The sequence below is a fragment of the Haliaeetus albicilla genome, chromosome 15 (genome assembly GCF_947461875.1).
Source record: "Haliaeetus albicilla chromosome 15, bHalAlb1.1, whole genome shotgun sequence".
Classification (NCBI taxonomy): domain Eukaryota; kingdom Metazoa; phylum Chordata; class Aves; order Accipitriformes; family Accipitridae; genus Haliaeetus; species Haliaeetus albicilla.
In genome coordinates, this window is record NC_091497.1 from 7549062 (window position 1) to 7567007 (window position 17946).

General features: G+C 38.6%; 1 protein-coding gene across 1 annotated transcript in view; it reads right to left on the reverse strand.

Moving 5' to 3' along the window:
- Window positions 1-2094: 2094 nt before the first annotated feature.
- RAP2A (RAP2A, member of RAS oncogene family) overlaps window positions 2095-17946 on the reverse strand; it is a 32248-nt gene continuing 16396 nt past the window's right edge. The window contains exon 2 of the mRNA XM_069802451.1: window positions 2095-6131. Coding sequence (XP_069658552.1) covers window positions 5894-6131 — 238 coding nt within the window. The 3' untranslated portion in view covers window positions 2095-5893. The remainder of the gene's footprint in view (window positions 6132-17946) is intronic.

A 17946-nucleotide genomic window follows, 5' to 3' on the forward strand; every position in this document is an offset into this window, starting at 1 on the left:
CGCTTGTAATCCAGCCTGTAAATGCAACCCACTGCCTGAACGTCGGTGTGGGCTCTGCCTGGTCTGTGCCTCAGAGACTGAGCTAGGGCAACACCGGTTCCTGCTTCCAAGCTGGACTGGTTTTGCTGAGCAAATAGGCACAAAATCTAGTAAAGCTTGCACAGATACAACTCAATACAGTTAAGTAGCCCAACTATTGAGATGGTGCTTTTACGGTCACTTGTCAAGAAGGGCCATTTGAAAATATTAAGAGACCACATGATGAGTGTAATTATAGGAGCTGAGGCAAAAAAATAAAGGAATTTTAAGTGTTACACTAACTCGATACTTTTTACCTCCAATGTGAGAGGGTAAGAAAAACTTGTGTTAACTATCAGACAACCAAAGTCCAAATAAGTAACAACCGGAGTCAAAATCCAAACATATTCTAACAGGCATTAACGGACCTCCCTATGAAGAAAAATGAGAAACCTGCAGCTCAAAATATCTGCAAATTCCATGACTGCAATTAGCACAGGAAAACAGAAAAGGTCTTTCTGCAGGTTTTATGGCAGAACAGGAATTATGTATAAGACAACTGACTAGGGCGCTAGTGCATCCACAGCCAGCAGAAGCTGGAAATTTATCTTTGTTAGAAAAGAATAATCAAGTTGGTGCCTGCAAAAGGAAGACATGACTACATACCACGTACACTTGTGTGAGCCAGACAGAGCAATAAAAACAGTTGTCAGCAATTTCAGAATAATTCTTCCTGCTCTCAGAAAAAGTATGCCGTTTCGATGGAGAAGAAAGCACAAAGCAGCCGGTAATCAGCAAGGGAGAGAATACTACCGAACGTAACTTGGGATAGAAGATGTAGTCCAGTGACTCTCCGGTCAAGCGACAGAAGTAGTGACCAAAGACTGGTGATTCAGTAAGACTGATACCCATGGAGGACTGACAAGAAGATATTTATTTCCAATCAAAATATTTTACAAAGCTTTCTCAGAGACTTAATGAGTTTCCTGCAGTAGCTTAAAAAAAGCAGGGGGAGATGGTCCCAGAGAAAGCATCTGTTAAGAGTACAATATTCAAAGTTTTTCCAGTTGTTCAGTTATTTGGAAAGAGCATGTTGCATATTGGCATTTTTTTGAACTGTTCAGAACAGCCCAATGAATTCCTGTTGTCCCTGTATAGGTATGTTCTCAGGCAAAACAGAAGGATATTACTAAATTAAAGGGACTGCAAGAACTCATCAGCAAAAGTTCCCCTGGGACTGGTTTAAAGAATGAACGGCAAATCAAAAACATAAAATCAGCAGTATGTGTCAGCCTTCTATATTATCCATAGAACTAGGAGCTTTTAAGATGTGCCAGCCTCAGGCTTCTTGTTCCTTATGGCATGCACGACATGAAAACAAGAGACTACCAAGCACCCATCATTACTGAAAACAGGGTATTTTAGTGATACTGGCATGACTAAAATGTAACTGCTGATCAGTGCCAATTAGCTAGAATAATCCTGTTAGCATTAGCTCAACTGTTCATTTATAAATCTCTGCAAGGCTAATTGTATTTGAAGTTCTTTCTAACACTAACTCCTTTTGTATGGTGCTGAAAGCCTGCAAAACACTCATCAATTGAACAGCTGATATAACAAACAACCCTTTTTTTAACCCTTTGCAACCTCAATGTTATAAAACTAGTTCTGTGTATTAACTGTATCATATATTGCCCAAGTTCATACATCATTGTATTATAGTTTACAACAAGCACTATTCTCTTGCCATAGCAAGAACCATATCTTATCAAACACTGAGTCTTAGTGATTGTTGTTGACGTGTATCCCTCTAAGTAAACAAAAAACCCCCTTGCTATGATTCTTTATCAAGCTTATAACTCATATCACAACATGCATCCATCCATAAAAATTAAAGCATATTTGCTTTTTACTTATTGCTATTTAATTTGTACCAGGAGAGTATTTTGGCAAGAAATACTTAGCTGAACCGCAAATAGTTGACAGTGGTGTTTGAAACTACTGGGCAGCCCTTGTCAGCTTTGGATGAACTTTCTGATCAAATCAAAATGGACAATACAGGAAATGCAAGGGACATTTCATTAAATAAATTTATTTGTTAAAATAATTTAACTCCAAATACAACTGCTGAGTTTGCATTGAGTTCTATGTACAATTCTTGTTTTATTTGAAACATCAAGGTTTAAACAACTGACATTGTTACAAAACAAACTGTTGCCCCATTTTAAGTTGCCAGTTGTATTAGAGCTCAACATTTAACTGTGAAATACATTAATTCACCCCTAGGAAACTCCAAATCAACAGCGTTAAGCCTGATTCCAGAACCCACTTCAGTCTTTCTTCAAACCCTGATCAAGAATTAACAGATGCACAACAATGCAGATAAAAGCCTCCTGCAGTTGTCAAACATTTGCTTTTGTTGCGGAGTTTCACAATTAAAGCCTAACCAGTGCTTTGACGGCACACTGGTAAAAAAAAATTAAAATAAAAAACAAACATGCACAAAACCCCCCAACCAAATGGCTGACATCTTTAGGCAACATTCTATACAGGAAAGCAAATACCAGTAGTTTTCCCACAGAAAAGTAATGGCAACTGTAGCACTGGGGTTAGGGAGAGGCTAGAACCAGAACAGAAAGTGTCACCAAAATTTTTTTGATGCTCTGAAGGGGCAGGCGGGGGGACAGACATGACAGAAAAAACCCAAACCAAAACAAAACCCAATGCAATTATGTTTAATACTCTTGATCTGATTCTGGTTTGTTTGCTGTGACTGTTTTTTTGTATGCATTTTTAAGGGAAAGAGGAAACAGTTGCTCTCACTATCATAGCTTAAAAGAATAAAAGTTGCAACGTTTCAAAACAAAACAAAACAAAACAAAACTGGAGAAATGCTGTCTTTGTAGAAAAATACAAAGCTCTACAAGAACCGCCAAAGGAAAAGTGGGTCTTTGGAACAAATCATAATATTTTAAGGCATGTTATAAGAAACTTTCAAATACTATAATTGGTAATCCTGTCAGGGTACAAACGAAACAGTGACCCAAGACCAATGAGTCCCACAGGGCAGCCACGCAGCTGCCGCGTGGCTCACCAACCTCCCTTTCTGCTACCCCTATAATTTGAAAAATCTGTCGAGTGCAACTGTCATTGATTCAAGCTCCACTATCTTCACATTAGTGGAAATACAAATAGTGCATAACTACTTCCTCAGAACTATACAATGAAAAACAACACTTACGCTTTTCCCCCCGCCACATTGTGTGGTAGCTTACATACAGCCTATTATTTTGAAAATATAAGAGTGTAATGAAGAAACAAGACCGGGAGATATTTTCATTAATATTTTCTGTTAAAGATTTACTGTGCAATTTTTCCTATATTAAAAGCCCATCTGTTTTATATTATGAACTTCTTGTTAGGCTGTTCATGTTGTACTTCATGCCATTTTCTTGGTTGATGAACAATCTGTGAGGTAAGATTTTAACATCTCTGTGAATAACATTGCATAACATGCACTTCCAGCTCGGTTTCAAATTGGGGCTTTTTGGGTTTGGGGGTTTTGGTTTTTTTAGCGCTTTGCAGTGGATCTCGCACTGACAAGCTGTTTTACAGATAGGTTTTACTGCTCAATAAACCCTTTCCCAATCTAGGTATTTTAAACATTGAAATATCATTAATCCAACATCTCACATCTTGCTTAAGCATGGCGGCTGACCTGTTGGGCAGGCGGGGGGTAAGAGAACATTCATACCATCTAGTTTAGGCATGTAAGTTGTGTGACTTGGAGGACCAAAGTTAAAAGCCTAAGTTTGCTATATAGTCAATGGAAAGAGGTAGGTGCCTCTAGGAGGGCAATTCAGAGCACCCAGAATGGGCATTCAGATGCCAGACATAAACGGTGTGCCTATCTCCCTAAGAGAACAAAGTACAGTAATGAAAGCTCTGCAAGGTAGGTGGGAAATGGGCTACATTGACGTTCTAGTAAGGCTTAATGTTTTGTGACATCTAATGCCCTGTGATATATCGGTTGTGGAAAGGTCTTGAAAGATTAAGGGCAGAGATGGCCAGTTCTCCTCCATTAATATGATTTCTTTTAGTTATCATCCACTGAACTATAATTCAAAATGTTAAGGATATTTATGTATGAAAATCTGCAAAGCGTTTTGTACTCAAGTTTCCTTTGTAGCAGATGATAGCGTTTTTAGGAAGTTCTGCAGATGGAGGCAAAACTCTCGAACCTAACTCCAATTACAGCATTTCTAAGGGCCATATACACACACACATACACGCTCAACACACACACGCACACACCCCAGCACCCCTGTTTTCACTCATTTAAACACAAGGAACTACACTGTTACTGCACAAGATTGAAAAACTAATAAACGCATGGTGTTATTTAGACCACAGGCTCAGTGACTCTGTATTTTTATGGCCAATTTTACCTATAAAAATCCAGCTCAAGACAATCTCTCCAGCATTTAAAATCTAAACATTGTGATTGAAATCTTTTCTATACTTTGATTGTAAGACTTCGGAATAGGTATTTCTGTGCCATTAGTCATGCAAATGATAAATACTTCACTGCTATGAAACTAGCAAGTCAGAGCTCGAGCATCCTTTCAAAATAAAATATTTGCTCCCACCATTTAACACTCCAATAATTGGGGCAACCTTTGAATAGTGTGTCAGGCAATTAAAGAGCCATTTCCACACTCACCTAAGGAATTACAACCGTAACTATTTCACCTCTGAACCAAATGATTTCACATGGTTATTCAATTTAAGTTTTCAACATTAAAGCTATCAAATAGCAAACTTGATTTTCAAAGGTTAGTTAGGGATCACACCAGAGAACGTAGCCCTTAAAGGCAAGAAAAACTGTTGTCTTTAACAAACTTAAAAATGCAGGATGTTCATACTGTCCCACGAGGTTTCTGCAGAAGGGAACATATGGATGCAACATGGCTTAATTTTCCTTACAAGATGGTACTAGTTAATCTATTAAAGTGTTCCTTGTTAGTAAGGCTCAGCAATTTTTTTTCATCACAGTTGCTTCCTCCTGGTTCAGTAAAGTGATAAATAAAGATGCTTCCTGCTTTGTAAACAGAGGGTTTGTTTGGCTTTTTGCAGACCAAAACCTGAAGCGATCCTCCATTTTTGAGCAGCAAAATGAAAGATTTAAAACATTCCAATGCCAGACTGTTTCTTCACCCGTCATTTGTTTTCAGATCTTGCCTCTCATTTCACACACTGATTCAATGTTTTCTATTTCAAGATGTGGGATAAAGTGTAGAAATAATAGCATCAATTTTGAAAAAAATCCAAACTATATATATAGGTCTCTGGTAGCCTCTTCTTCTAACACTGTCAGAAGTTCTGGTGAAATCAACATATTTGACTGAACAAACTTGGCCACAAGTGATAGCGCACGTCCCAAAGCACGGTAATTAGACACTGAAAGACTTGGCTCTCCTTTCGCGCTTATGCTAGTTGTGAATGGTCTTCAGACGTATTCTCTCCGCTGCTTTTGTTTCCCATTTCCAAAAGTTTTCCAGCTTCTCCGGAAATAGTTGCTGTTGTTGCTGTTGTGAGATGACAACACATGCACGCTCAACTGGAACAACCCTGTAGATCAACTGGCTATGCCATAAAATTGCAGGTGCTCAAAGGGAAAAACGGGTGAGATGTGGTCATTTAACCCAATTATATTCAGAGTCAGTGATTGACTTTCAATGCTCAGCTCTGAGTTAATGTTGCTACTTCACTACAGATGTATTTCAAGTGACCCACAAACCAGGAAGTGAAGTAGACAGTTTTACCACCTTACAAAATTTCTGCAAATTAAGTCCAGGTTAGGTCATTTTTAATGCTATTGTATATTACATGCAGAACAGCATGGATCATCTTTGTCTGGCTGTGCTGCATAGTTCATTTGTCTAACAATTTCCGCAAAGAGCTCATCCACCATTGTTTTACTTTTAGCAGAGGTCTCCATAAAGGGGCAGCCCCATTCTTCAGCTAAGGCTCTGCCTTCACTTGATGATACTTCTCTCTCACTTTCCAGGTCCACCTTATTACCAACCAGAATTACTGGCACCTTCTCATACCTACAGTTTAAAACAAAACAAAACAAAAACAACACCAATAATTATATTTCAAAACCGGCAAAATTCTAACTGTAAACATCTATTTGCAAACAGTACAGACCCAAGAGGAAAGAGACATTTGGATGATCTTAAAATTTTACATTGAAAAAATGCTTTGCATATTTCACATTCTAGCCATTTGTTGCTCATCTCTTTCCCCCCAGAGCTTTCTTGGAGTTTTAGGGAATGCTTCTTCCTCTGAATTTTCTTTCCCACCAGGAAATCTGTCAGGAACACTTCCACACTACAAAAACTAGTAATATAATAATATTATCTGTGCTGGCAATCTCAGTTAGGGTGTAAGAACAGGATTGATGTCCAACTCTCCCTTCAACATTATGTCCTCCTTCTCCCTGAACAGGTATCATGTTGTATTTCCTGCTTGCAATAAGGATGCAGCACTCTCCCTTTCAAGGGTACATTTATCTTTGGTTAATATATACGGAACTCTCAGATTAGCAATAAAAGGGAGAAAACCAAAGGGCCAGTAAATTCATTTGAAATTTCAGGAAATGTAGCCCACTTCAAGTACTGCATACACACAAAAGTACTGCTATATAAAAACATGTATTAGCTAATACAGAATATATAACTCTGCCTCGCAGCATTCACATCATTACGGCAGTTAAACAAGCTGAAAAGAAAGAAAAAAAAAATAACTTCCAGGTAATACTATCACAGTTCTGCTTCTACACCAACTTGGACAGCACAATAGATCATATAAGCTATGAAGAAATTTATTACTTTGTACCTCCTTGTGAAGGGATTTGTGCCATTTTTTTTTTTTTTTAATTAAAATGCCTTACTTTTTTTTTTTTCCATCCTCACATGCATAAACTCTCTTCAGACATGGAACTAAAGTGTTCAGTCAGGTTTTAAATTTACATATTTGCCATAGCAGAGAAAAAAAAAAACCACTGGGCCCATTTCCAAAATACTCTTACACAGGTTTTCTCATGAAAGCAACAAGGACTGAGAGAAAATCTGATTACGGCTTTTAGCACTTAAACTAAACGAAGATCTGAGAGAAACAAGATGGTTCCCTCCTAATTGAAACCTGAATTTCTACTTCACATTAGCTTAGTAGTACTGCTTTGAGGCAAATCACTTGACCAAGTCTGAGCTGTGGACAGACGACGGTCGCGGCTGACGCCTGCAGCAGTTGACGATGTCACTGTCCTTGAGCCACCTATTACTCCCCCTTCATCTCTCCCTCGCAGGGCAGCAGAGCAGAGCTGGGAACATCCAGCAGCTTGCTCTACTGCAGGGATGGTGGGCTCCCACAGAGTCAGAGACGATAAAAGGGCAGTAAATTCTCCAACCACGTCAGCAACTCTTACACCACCACAGCAGTATCAAAAATTGGTCCCGCTACGCCGTAAGATGCAGCTGAAATTCTAAACTTTGTTATGTCTCTTTGCTAACTATGGAGATGTCATTTAATCCACAGTCTGGGGCTGTGGTCAATAATTGTAGAGAATTCCCCCCACTTTCACCATTTATCCTATCCTCATTTACCATCTGAAGATACACAACCCATTTCTTACTCTGTGGATGTACAGTATTTAGCACAATGATACCTTTGGAACTCTTGCAAGAGCTAAGCTGCCATTAATTAAGTCACAAAATACACACAAGCATCTTGAAATCTGTCCTCCTGCATTTAAACACATGATAGCATAGTCTTTAATTACATAAGATGGATGGCATTCAACAGATAAGACAGCAATTCAATATTTCTCTTTATCTTTATTGTTCAGATGCATGTGTCCTATTGTATTTGCTGTACAGCATTAAAAACCCTTCAATGAAAGTGGAATCAGGTACACCTTCACTGCACTTCTTGATATCTGAGGGCCCCAAACTTCCTCCCACCCGCCACCAGGTCCTCCAGGTATTCTGTATCTTCTCAATTTTACCAGTGGGAAAAATTGAGAAATTCAAAGCAGCCACTTGAGAAGCATTCAGTGAAGAAGTAGATGAGCCAGAATTAAAACACAAGATCACCTCTCTTCTCATTCTGCAAGATCACTCCAATTTGTTGAGAAACATACGAGATAAAAAAAACCCCACACTTGTTGCAGATTTATAGCCAGTTCCACTGAAGTATTCAAGTGCTTAAAAAGGTTTAGGAACCCTAGAAAAGCTGGGCAACTAAATATCTAAGGATCTGTTTACTATGAGTACTCAGCACCTGGGAAATGGAGCGGTGGAAATAGCGAAGCTTCATACTGCAGAACAAAAAGAACTGATGAGCTGACAGGATAGATGTGAAAAGTCTAATTTAATTTATTTGCACAGAACCATCTAGGAACTATTAGGTGGAACTAGGAAGCACTTTTCTGTATTGCTTTGTCCTGCTTTTGCCTCTTGCATTTACCCTATTCACTACCTACCTTCACAGCCTAAAATGAGGTGGGAATCCTACAGTCAATAGCCTTATTCACCTTATAATCTAGAGTCATCCAGTAATCACTTTACAACATTAAATTGTGTGAGAAAATATTTCTGCAAAACTCCCATTATGTCATCTTATCAAATACCTCCTCAGAGGACAAAAATAAAGTTGCTCTTGCAAAATACATCCTTGTATTACCTAAATTTTGAGTAGTCAACTTTACAGAGAAAATATTTTTTATATATGTATATTTTGTGTGACATATTTTATATTTATATATATAAAAAAAAATATACACTTATGCCTGACTGTAATATACATACACCCATATAAAGAGAGTCACGCAATTTGTCTTTCTACATAGAAAAGTCAGTATCCATTATCTAGAATAATGGAGGTTGGAATATGGCACATAATGGGAAAACAGTCCATGGGTACTGAGCAGTAGACTGGCTCCAGTATAGGCTTATGAGATCCAGTTCAGTATCAGCCCTGCCAGACCCCAGCTGAGTATGGGAGAGCCACACCAGACATCTGTGTATCGTACTCGCCAAATACCGAGACGATGATGGATTGACTGTGCATTGGACAGTGCCATACGTGAACTAAAAGGTCTTTACGGAAACTATGTGGTTCCACGTAGTGGTTCCAGCTCCTGCTTCTCTTCATTCAGAGTCCCCGAGGGTCTCCGTGCTGTACTTCCCAGCTTTTGGAGTTCTGGGAACACACTGTGGAAACTAGCCCTCAACTAAATCAAGCTCTACAAGCCCTGAAGCTCAAGCTGGCTCTCCACCCTTTACCTCCCAACACTGCCAGACCTTCCTGCCCCACTTGGCATATCCTGGGCAAATTTATTTCTGATGAGTACGGGGCAGATCCCTGGCTCAACGCTCTTCTTACCACAGCTGCTGATCTTGCTGGAGGTGACTTCAGCCTGCTCCTGGAGGCAATACTTCGTATTTGCAGAGTTTCGCTTCGGACTGGCCAGATGTTGGCTCACCCACCGCTGAGGGGGTGTGCGGCAGCACAGGCCGACAGTGGGAAAGGGTGATTGCTCGGATGTGGTGGAATTACGTGATTCTAATGAAATTTGAAGGGAAGAAGAACATCTCTTCCTCACAGGCTTTTCACCCTGTTGAATTTCAGTGACCCAAGAGGAAAACAGCTTCTTTACAAAGGAAAAAGAGCCACCTTGCAACGCCAAAGCAGCAATGCAGAACCCTTCCATACAACCACAAAAAAAAATCAAACCCAGGAATTCACGAATCTTTCCAAAAGCTTCAAGTAGGATCTAACCTACTCGCAAATACTTTTAGCAGAGCAAAAGAGACTAAAAACCCCACCACCTATACTAGAGTCCTGAAAAACCAGGCTGCCGCCGCCGCCGTCGCAGGATGCGTGCAAGGGCAGCTCAGCCCACGATGGGAGCTGGGCAGAGGTCTTGCCTTTCAGGGCAGCCCATCTCCCCCTGCCTGTCCCCTCAGCGCCGGAGAAGTGGCACAGTTCTTCTGCTCCTTGCTCCTGGAGCAGGAAAACCCAATTTTCTCAGCACTGATCATTCCTAATGAAAAGCATGAGGGCCGCCTGAAAGTGAGAACTGCTGCCAGTTTCATCTGTATCAGCGCAGCGCAGTATGTATTTTAGGGCAAACATCATAGCAGAGCTTGTAAGAAATATACTCAAATGCAGCACGGGAAGGCTTGACTTTTCAAGACCTCTTCAGGAACAAATTTTTGCAAGACCAATTACATGTGTTTGCAGAACACGTTTAAAGAACATGGTACTTCACCCTGTTTAAATGGTCTCACTGTCTTAAGCTCCAATATGACAGATACTGAGCAGTGGCAACTCCTGAAGAGATAACACGACTGCAGTCATTTATAGCCCCATGAAAGACACTGGTGCAGAGTCAAATACCATCATATCTAGGATATCACTATTGCAAGATACATAAAAGACAACCAGCATGTATTTTCCAGTCCCAGATAACTATTCAATGCTAAAACTCACCCTGTTATCCATCTTTAACGAGCTGCTGGGACCAACAGGCCAGAGTAAACCCTTCAGTTTTCCTGAGGATGGACACCATAGCCACGTGGAATCAATAAATATACAGACTTCAAATGTTTTATGTGGCCTAGCTATGCACCACTGACTACACAGCCTTACACGCCACACAGCGATAAACAGTTTCTATATTTTATCTTACCTCACATGGCACATACATCATCCGCATTTCTGTTTAGGTAAATATGTATATTTGAATAACAGCTTAAAACATTTAGAAAGCCTGAAGATGAATGGTATGTAAATGATCTTCAGAGATTTTTACCTCCCATTTTTAATACCTCCACTCTCATTCAGAGAGAAAAAACATGGGCAGTACCTGGCATCGTGTCTGAATCTCTTTTACAAGGTACTTTTCAAATTTCTGGTTAGAGGTGTCACTGGATAGAGATAAAAACAAGGATGACATGCAGTGAAAATATAATAAAAATGAAGAATAAAAGAGTAAGAATTAAAAAAATTATGTACCCCAAGGCTAATAAACTGATCTGATTACTTTCAACCATGCTAGAGATTGCCCAGTACCCCTAAACTGCGGGTCGGGGGGAGAAGCAAGATGGACCAGTACAGGAGAAGGCATTAAAAAGTTCAAATGGATTCTTGCTTTCTAACTTCACATTCTGGAAGTTTTGCATATTTTCTAGGATTTTTGCCTGAGCTTCATATCAGAGCCAAATATCTTCAACCAAAATGCAGAAACTTTCTGTATAATAAAAACAAATTAAGAGAAAAAACCCCCATGTATTCTTAAAGACTATTTCTTATAACTAGCTTAAGTCCTGTTGAAGTTTATGGAAAGATGTATGATTTCTAGCTTTACCTGTTAAATACTGGGACCACTGAAATGTAAAGGTATCTATCCATGATAACTATTCCTAATCAAAAGGAGTCTCCAGTACTAAACCACCTTTATCATCTTCTTCTACATGCAGGGTGTCCCCGTCCCGCCCCCCCCCCTTTTTTTTTTTTTAAAGAATGTCTTTCTGGCAGTTTTGATCATATTTCAAAAAGGAATGTAATTTAAGGGCTAAAGATATTAGGGACCACGATGATGCAAATAATATCAGAAAATCAGTAAAAATAATTATTCTTCATTTTAGACTTACAAAAAATTTGTAGTCAGAATCCTGCCAAAATACACAGTAAAAGAATTCTGGGCAGTATGAAATAAAGTACCAGAAATGACAGTTAAATCTATTAGATTGTTTACAAATTCATACTTAAATATTACTAAACATTATTTTGTTATGTAACTTGCAAACTTAGATTGCCTGCAGTAAAATCTGTCATAACTTGAATTAGAAGTTTCCTCATCGAGAAAGAACACACTCCAAGCATAACTATCAAGACTTTTTCTTATCCCTTTAACACAATTCCTTGGACATTTAATGCAGAATCCTCAACAGCTAAAACTCGCATCAGCTTCAGAGGCTAAGAGAAGACACACAGCGTTCCCTAGTCTGATTCTGAGCCTCTCTAACACCAGGATGAGAGGAAGCAAGACCACAGAATTGTCAAGGGGAAAACAAACAATCTTAATCCTTTATTGAAAGCTTCCAATTCTTGAACCAAAGCAGCAGGAAAAATATATACATACTTCTAAAGCAATTATTACCTTGTCTTAAGAAATTCAGCCAGAGAAGAAAGACATTGCACTTTTTCCAAACCCTGATTCTTTGTATTTTGATAGCTTTAAAAATTTTAACATTATGAGTTAAATCAACAGCAGGGGCTCAGTCTGCAGAGCTGTATCTTTTTCCATGGAGTCCTGCAAACATACACCAATGAAGATGTGCGTATACCTGTATACATGTATAGAATGTGTCAGGAGATAGATACGTAAATCTAAAAATAAGTAGGTTTCTGCAAAGTTTGAGCACTTCGCTCTCTAATGGAAATTATTACAGCTTCTCAGGTAAATCTATACAGAACAGCTGTAAAACCCCCACCATTCTGATGCAAACAAGTCATTCCAGTTTACCAATTAATTGCATTCAATATTCAGTTTTGTAAGCTATATTGTGTAAGGATTTAATTACTTAAGCAACAACTCCCAACTAAAAAAAGAGTCTTAAAATCATTTTTAGAATAGATGTTAAAGAGCTTATTGGAAGTCCCACTGCAATTAGGTGGCTGAGTCATGAATTAGTCTGCTATAAAGAACAGTGTATGGCCTAATTGCAGGACGAGGGATCTAACATTTTGTTCTAAGCTTTGACATGAACTCGTTATATAGCCTTTGGGAAACAAACTCTTCAGATGGATAGACTGAGGTATATAAATAAAGTCAGGATAATTGTACTTACTCATAGGACAGCAAATTAAATAATAATTGTAAAACAACTTGAAGAATAATATTAGAATAATAAATAACCAGCACACCATATCGCTTTTGAGGAGGCTTCAGAAACTATCTTTGTTCTCGTACATGAAACTTTCTGGAAATAATCACCTCAAATAAAATACTTTAAAGACAATTCAGTTCTGTGGTTATTACAGTCAGCTTACACATTCCAGTTTGGTTTCAAGGTCTAGGAAAAGTCTCAACCAATGCCAGTTTTGCTGAAGTTGTTTGGCAGCACCCTTGGTACTCTGCTTGTACGTAGTTAGAGGAAATGGTTCTCTTCCAAGCAAAAGCCCAAGCAACAACAACAACAAAACCCAATGTAACAAAGCACTACATATATTTACTTCCCAACCGTTACTATAAGCACTTTTCAACCGAAGAACTTGAACACATTATTTCTAGGCAGCTTACAGCTGAGACCTTTCAAGGGACAAGAACAGCGCATGGTACTATCCAATACACATACTCAAAGGCCACCCTGTAAACCTACATTCCTTTGCTGCAACAGAGGCAACAGGATGATGCATATCGTTTCTGTACGAAGGACACTACACAACTTTCCAGGTCGTTTCCAATCACTTCAGAGAGAAATTTTTATCTATAGAGGATTTTCTGCATCGAAGATCTCATGGGAGAACTAGACTAACGATAAACTCCTTCCATGTGTTCAACCTGCTTCTGCAAGTCACTGCAGATATAGCCTACCTTCAGCTCTGTCACCCAATGGTAAATGTCACAACGGTAAAAGAGCAATACCACCTGAAAATTCAACGGCCTGCTGACACGCCCTGTGGGTGAAGAGTTCACTATCCACTAAAGCTAAGTCCTAAAGAAAAATCACTGACCATCAAGACTTTACAGAGACCTTTTCTCAGCAAGTTCGCAGAACTCCATGAATGTTTAAACTAAGTTCAATGGCATTATCGGTTCCCCTCCAAGTAAGGCTCTGGCACAGAAAGTGACAGGCAAACAGCACTTTGAGCACTGGGGATGACAGCAAGGAGCTTATGACAGGAGTAACAGCAGTTCTCATCTACTGGCATTTCAGATGCTCAGAAGCCTTCGCAAACAAGAGGTTAGCTTTCACTGTAAAGAGGACACCTCTCCCTAATATCTACCATTAAAATTAATATCTAATACTGAAGTCTATTATCAAGACTGAAAAGACTCTAAGTGATATATAACATCTACGTGCTTAGCAGCAAGTTTGCTGTGAGCATATCCAAACAATATTTTAATCCTTGAGTTCCTTCCCTATGCCAATCAAAATTCTCATCTTATACAACCGAGCATCAACATCATCTTTTCGAAATCCTGAAGTGCTTGCCACATTCAGCAACTTAGGAACACTGGAATTTTCAAATAAGAATTTCCTATTCCTTGGTATAGTTTAAAAAGCAGTAACCCCAAGTTTCCAATCTATATAGAATGCAAGCGTTTTACCTGACTTTTTCTATCATCACTAATTCTCTTGTTTCTAAAAGCAACAGGAAAATCAGAATGTTCTACAAATCTGAGATTCTCGCAGGTGCATCCATTTCACTTACTTCCTGTCTCTATACTCAGTTTGCATTGAAAGAAGTCTACTTGTCAAGAAAACTATGAACAAATTATAAGGCACAGCATAGCTGCTTAAATACAAAGTTCTTGCTCAAAATTTCCAGACACTAAAGCTGAGCATCTAATTTTTTGAAAATTGCTGCTACTAGCTGTAGAAATGGCTCAACATCTTGAAAATTAGTCCTCATTCAAGTATTTAAACTTTGTGTCCATAATTGAAAATTGTTCTTAATGACCGTATTAGTTTTCTGACCTTAAATATTTTTAAGCCATATGCCATGCTAATATATTAATGTTTATTCCAATATAATGAGCATGACTGGATATGTCAAGTTTTTCAGTACCTACCAAATGTACAACGTATGGAAGATACTAAAATTAAAGAGACTACCATCTACTTTTTATTTGTATTTTAAAGTCTTAAAAAAAGACAATTCTTTAAAATGACCATTTTTTTCAGACATAACTACTTATAATTAAACTTTATCCTTCGATACCTTGCAGAAAACACATTCAACATCAAGCGAGAGGAGTGCTGACACGCAATTTAAGAGATGAGCGTTCAGTTCCATCCCCTGTTACAGACTGACTGCGATTTCTAGCAACTCCCTTGAACTCTGTAACTCCATTCTCCATCTGAAGAAAACAGCAGCTGTCAGCTTTAACTTCTGAATGCTTATGGCATGTAAACACTTCTGAGGTCTTCCATCCTTAGCACTGGAGGCAATCTGAACATCTTGAAGGACGCATTAGCAGTTTTGCTTGCTCTTCAAGAGAAAAACACTCTGCATCCCAGCTATTCTCAGCAGTAGGCTATGTAACACCATAAATCTTCAGGTTTTCTTTACAAGTATTGAGAACAGATACATTAGGGCAGACTCTGCGCCAACATCAAGCTTGCCATCAGAGAGAATAAAGCTATTGGATTAGGTGTGCCTTGGACTGTTACCTCACTTCAACACCACTGGCTTGAGCAGAATCTGCAAGGACTCACAATATCTTAAAAAAATATGCTGACACTGAGGGATTTCTTCCTCCTCCTTGCTTCTCTGTACAAAACTTCTACAAGGTCAAAAAGCTTGCCTATTCTGATAATGTAGGATTGAATACATCCCTTTGCAAAGGCAATGAAAAATGCAGATACCCATTAGAAGCAATATAAGCCTCCTGCATATCATACAGCAAATCTACGGGTTCTAATTGTTTCATATTTTTAATTTATTACATTGCTGTGTTCAAAGAACTTAACAGTGACCCTAACATGCATTACCATTTATCTATCAATACATGCTTTGTCACAAGAAATTTCTCTCAGGAGCAGATCTCTTGACATGCAATCCTTTAGATGAATTACTGTAATATTTTTAAATATACTGCAAACTTACTGCATAAGGAAGCATTGACAAAGGTGGGGGAGAAGAAGGGAAGTGACCAAAGAGATTTGTACCAATTCAGATATATCAAAGTTTATGCCTGTAGCTGGGTTAAAGAAAAATCTTTGACACCAAGATATTGTTAATATTCCATTTGTAAAAGCTGAAGCAGCATCCAGCCCTTCTATAAAACACAGAGTCTGCAAAGTAATTTATGAGGACAATGGTAGGTCTAGTTTCTTACAGATTCGTTCAACGCTGTATCTAAAGCTCTAAAGTTTTTCCTTCTGCCTACAACTCTTCCCCTCACCATTCTCCAGTCCATAATTAGGGCTGAGCACATGCCACAGTTTCTTCCACAACTAGAGCACTGACAGGGTGTCCTTCCCACAATTCAGATAGAACTTAATCATTATTTAGATTTCTAATTTGTTCCAGACATCAAACCACAGACCCACTGGGGCGGGAAGGGACCTCGGGAGGTCTCTAGTCCAACTACCTGCTCAAAGCAAGGCCAGCCAGCAGATCTCAGCCAGCTTGCTCAGGGCCATGTACAGTTCAGTCCTGAAAACCTCCAAGGACAGACCTTCCACGACCTCTTTGGGAACTTGTCCTAGCATTTAATTTAGTTTAACTTTGCCACAGAATTCAAAACTTACTGGCAGGTAATGGAGGAAGATGAGACAAGCAGACAACTGAGTTGCATAAGGCTTGTTTCCATAGAAAATGGGCTGAGAAACAAATGCCAAAGCTATACAAATATTTATAGCTATTCGTTTATGTAGAGGAACTGATAATCGTACTTACAGGATTCAAGATAGACATATATCCTAGAATTATGAAAGCAAAGTGAATTAACCAGATTTTACAGAATTAACTAAAGCTCAAGCATAAGTTAATGACAAGTTCAATCTCTTTATCCTCGTTTATTTAAACTATAGAAAGTGAAACTTCTTAATGGATACCCAACATAAAAACTTTGGCTAGCAAAAATAGTCAAATGCATATGCATTTTGAAAGGGCCAGAAGACTATAGTTCCATAAGGTATTATTTCACTCTTTAAAGTGAACACACTCTTATATTCCTTTAACCAATTTATAATCACTGATAAAAATCCCACTGCAAAACTTATTCAAACTATTCTAATAGGATTTTCTCTAGCTCATTAAAATTACACTTTTGCAGTCTTCAAGAATAGGCCTGACAATTAATTCAAAACCTTCTTAGTAGCATCACCTGCTTCCAAAGGATTAGAGTTCAGGAATGATCGCGTCATGCTGTCCAGTCAGAACCATACAGAAAGCAACAGTTTCTCCTCCATTTCGAGGTAAGAACCTTCTTACTGCAAGAAGCCAGAACTGCTGACTTTCAGCACTATCCAGATCTAGCCTCTGAAAACATATGCAAGCCTGGATCACAAAATTCACCTCTGACAATTGGATTGCCACTATCTGGTCTGTAGAATCGAGTGTTACGCATGGACATGAACTGCATTGCCATAGTGGCTTTCATTTATTTACTTTTTAAATAATTTGACCTTTTGCAATGAACCTAGCTTCGGGTCACTAAAACTTAAGAAAAAGTAAAATAAAAATAATGGGATTAAGAGGCAAACCACCTGGCATAAATTTCTGCTCTCCCATCAATCCCCATGTAGGAGCTAAGGCAGATAGATGCCAGAGTTTATATGATATTGCATAGCCTGAAGAGAATTTGTGTCTAGTACGAAGCAGAGACTTCCTTGTTGCCCTAGTAACCAAAGAAGAATACAGCTTAATGTCCTTCAACCTAATAAAAATATCCTACAATGCATATAAGAAAACTTTGCAAAAAATGCTCTGTTGAGACAGATTTTCCTCACAACGGTACAATTAGGTTACAACTCTGGGTATTTTTCAGAAGATAGACTGTTTTACAGAAACTCTAAGCAAATGGCCATGCTGGTATAGTGAACCAATATAGGAGAAAATAGTACAAGTTCTATCATTTTATCTTTTACTTCAGAAGTAGTATTACGACTTCATATCCTT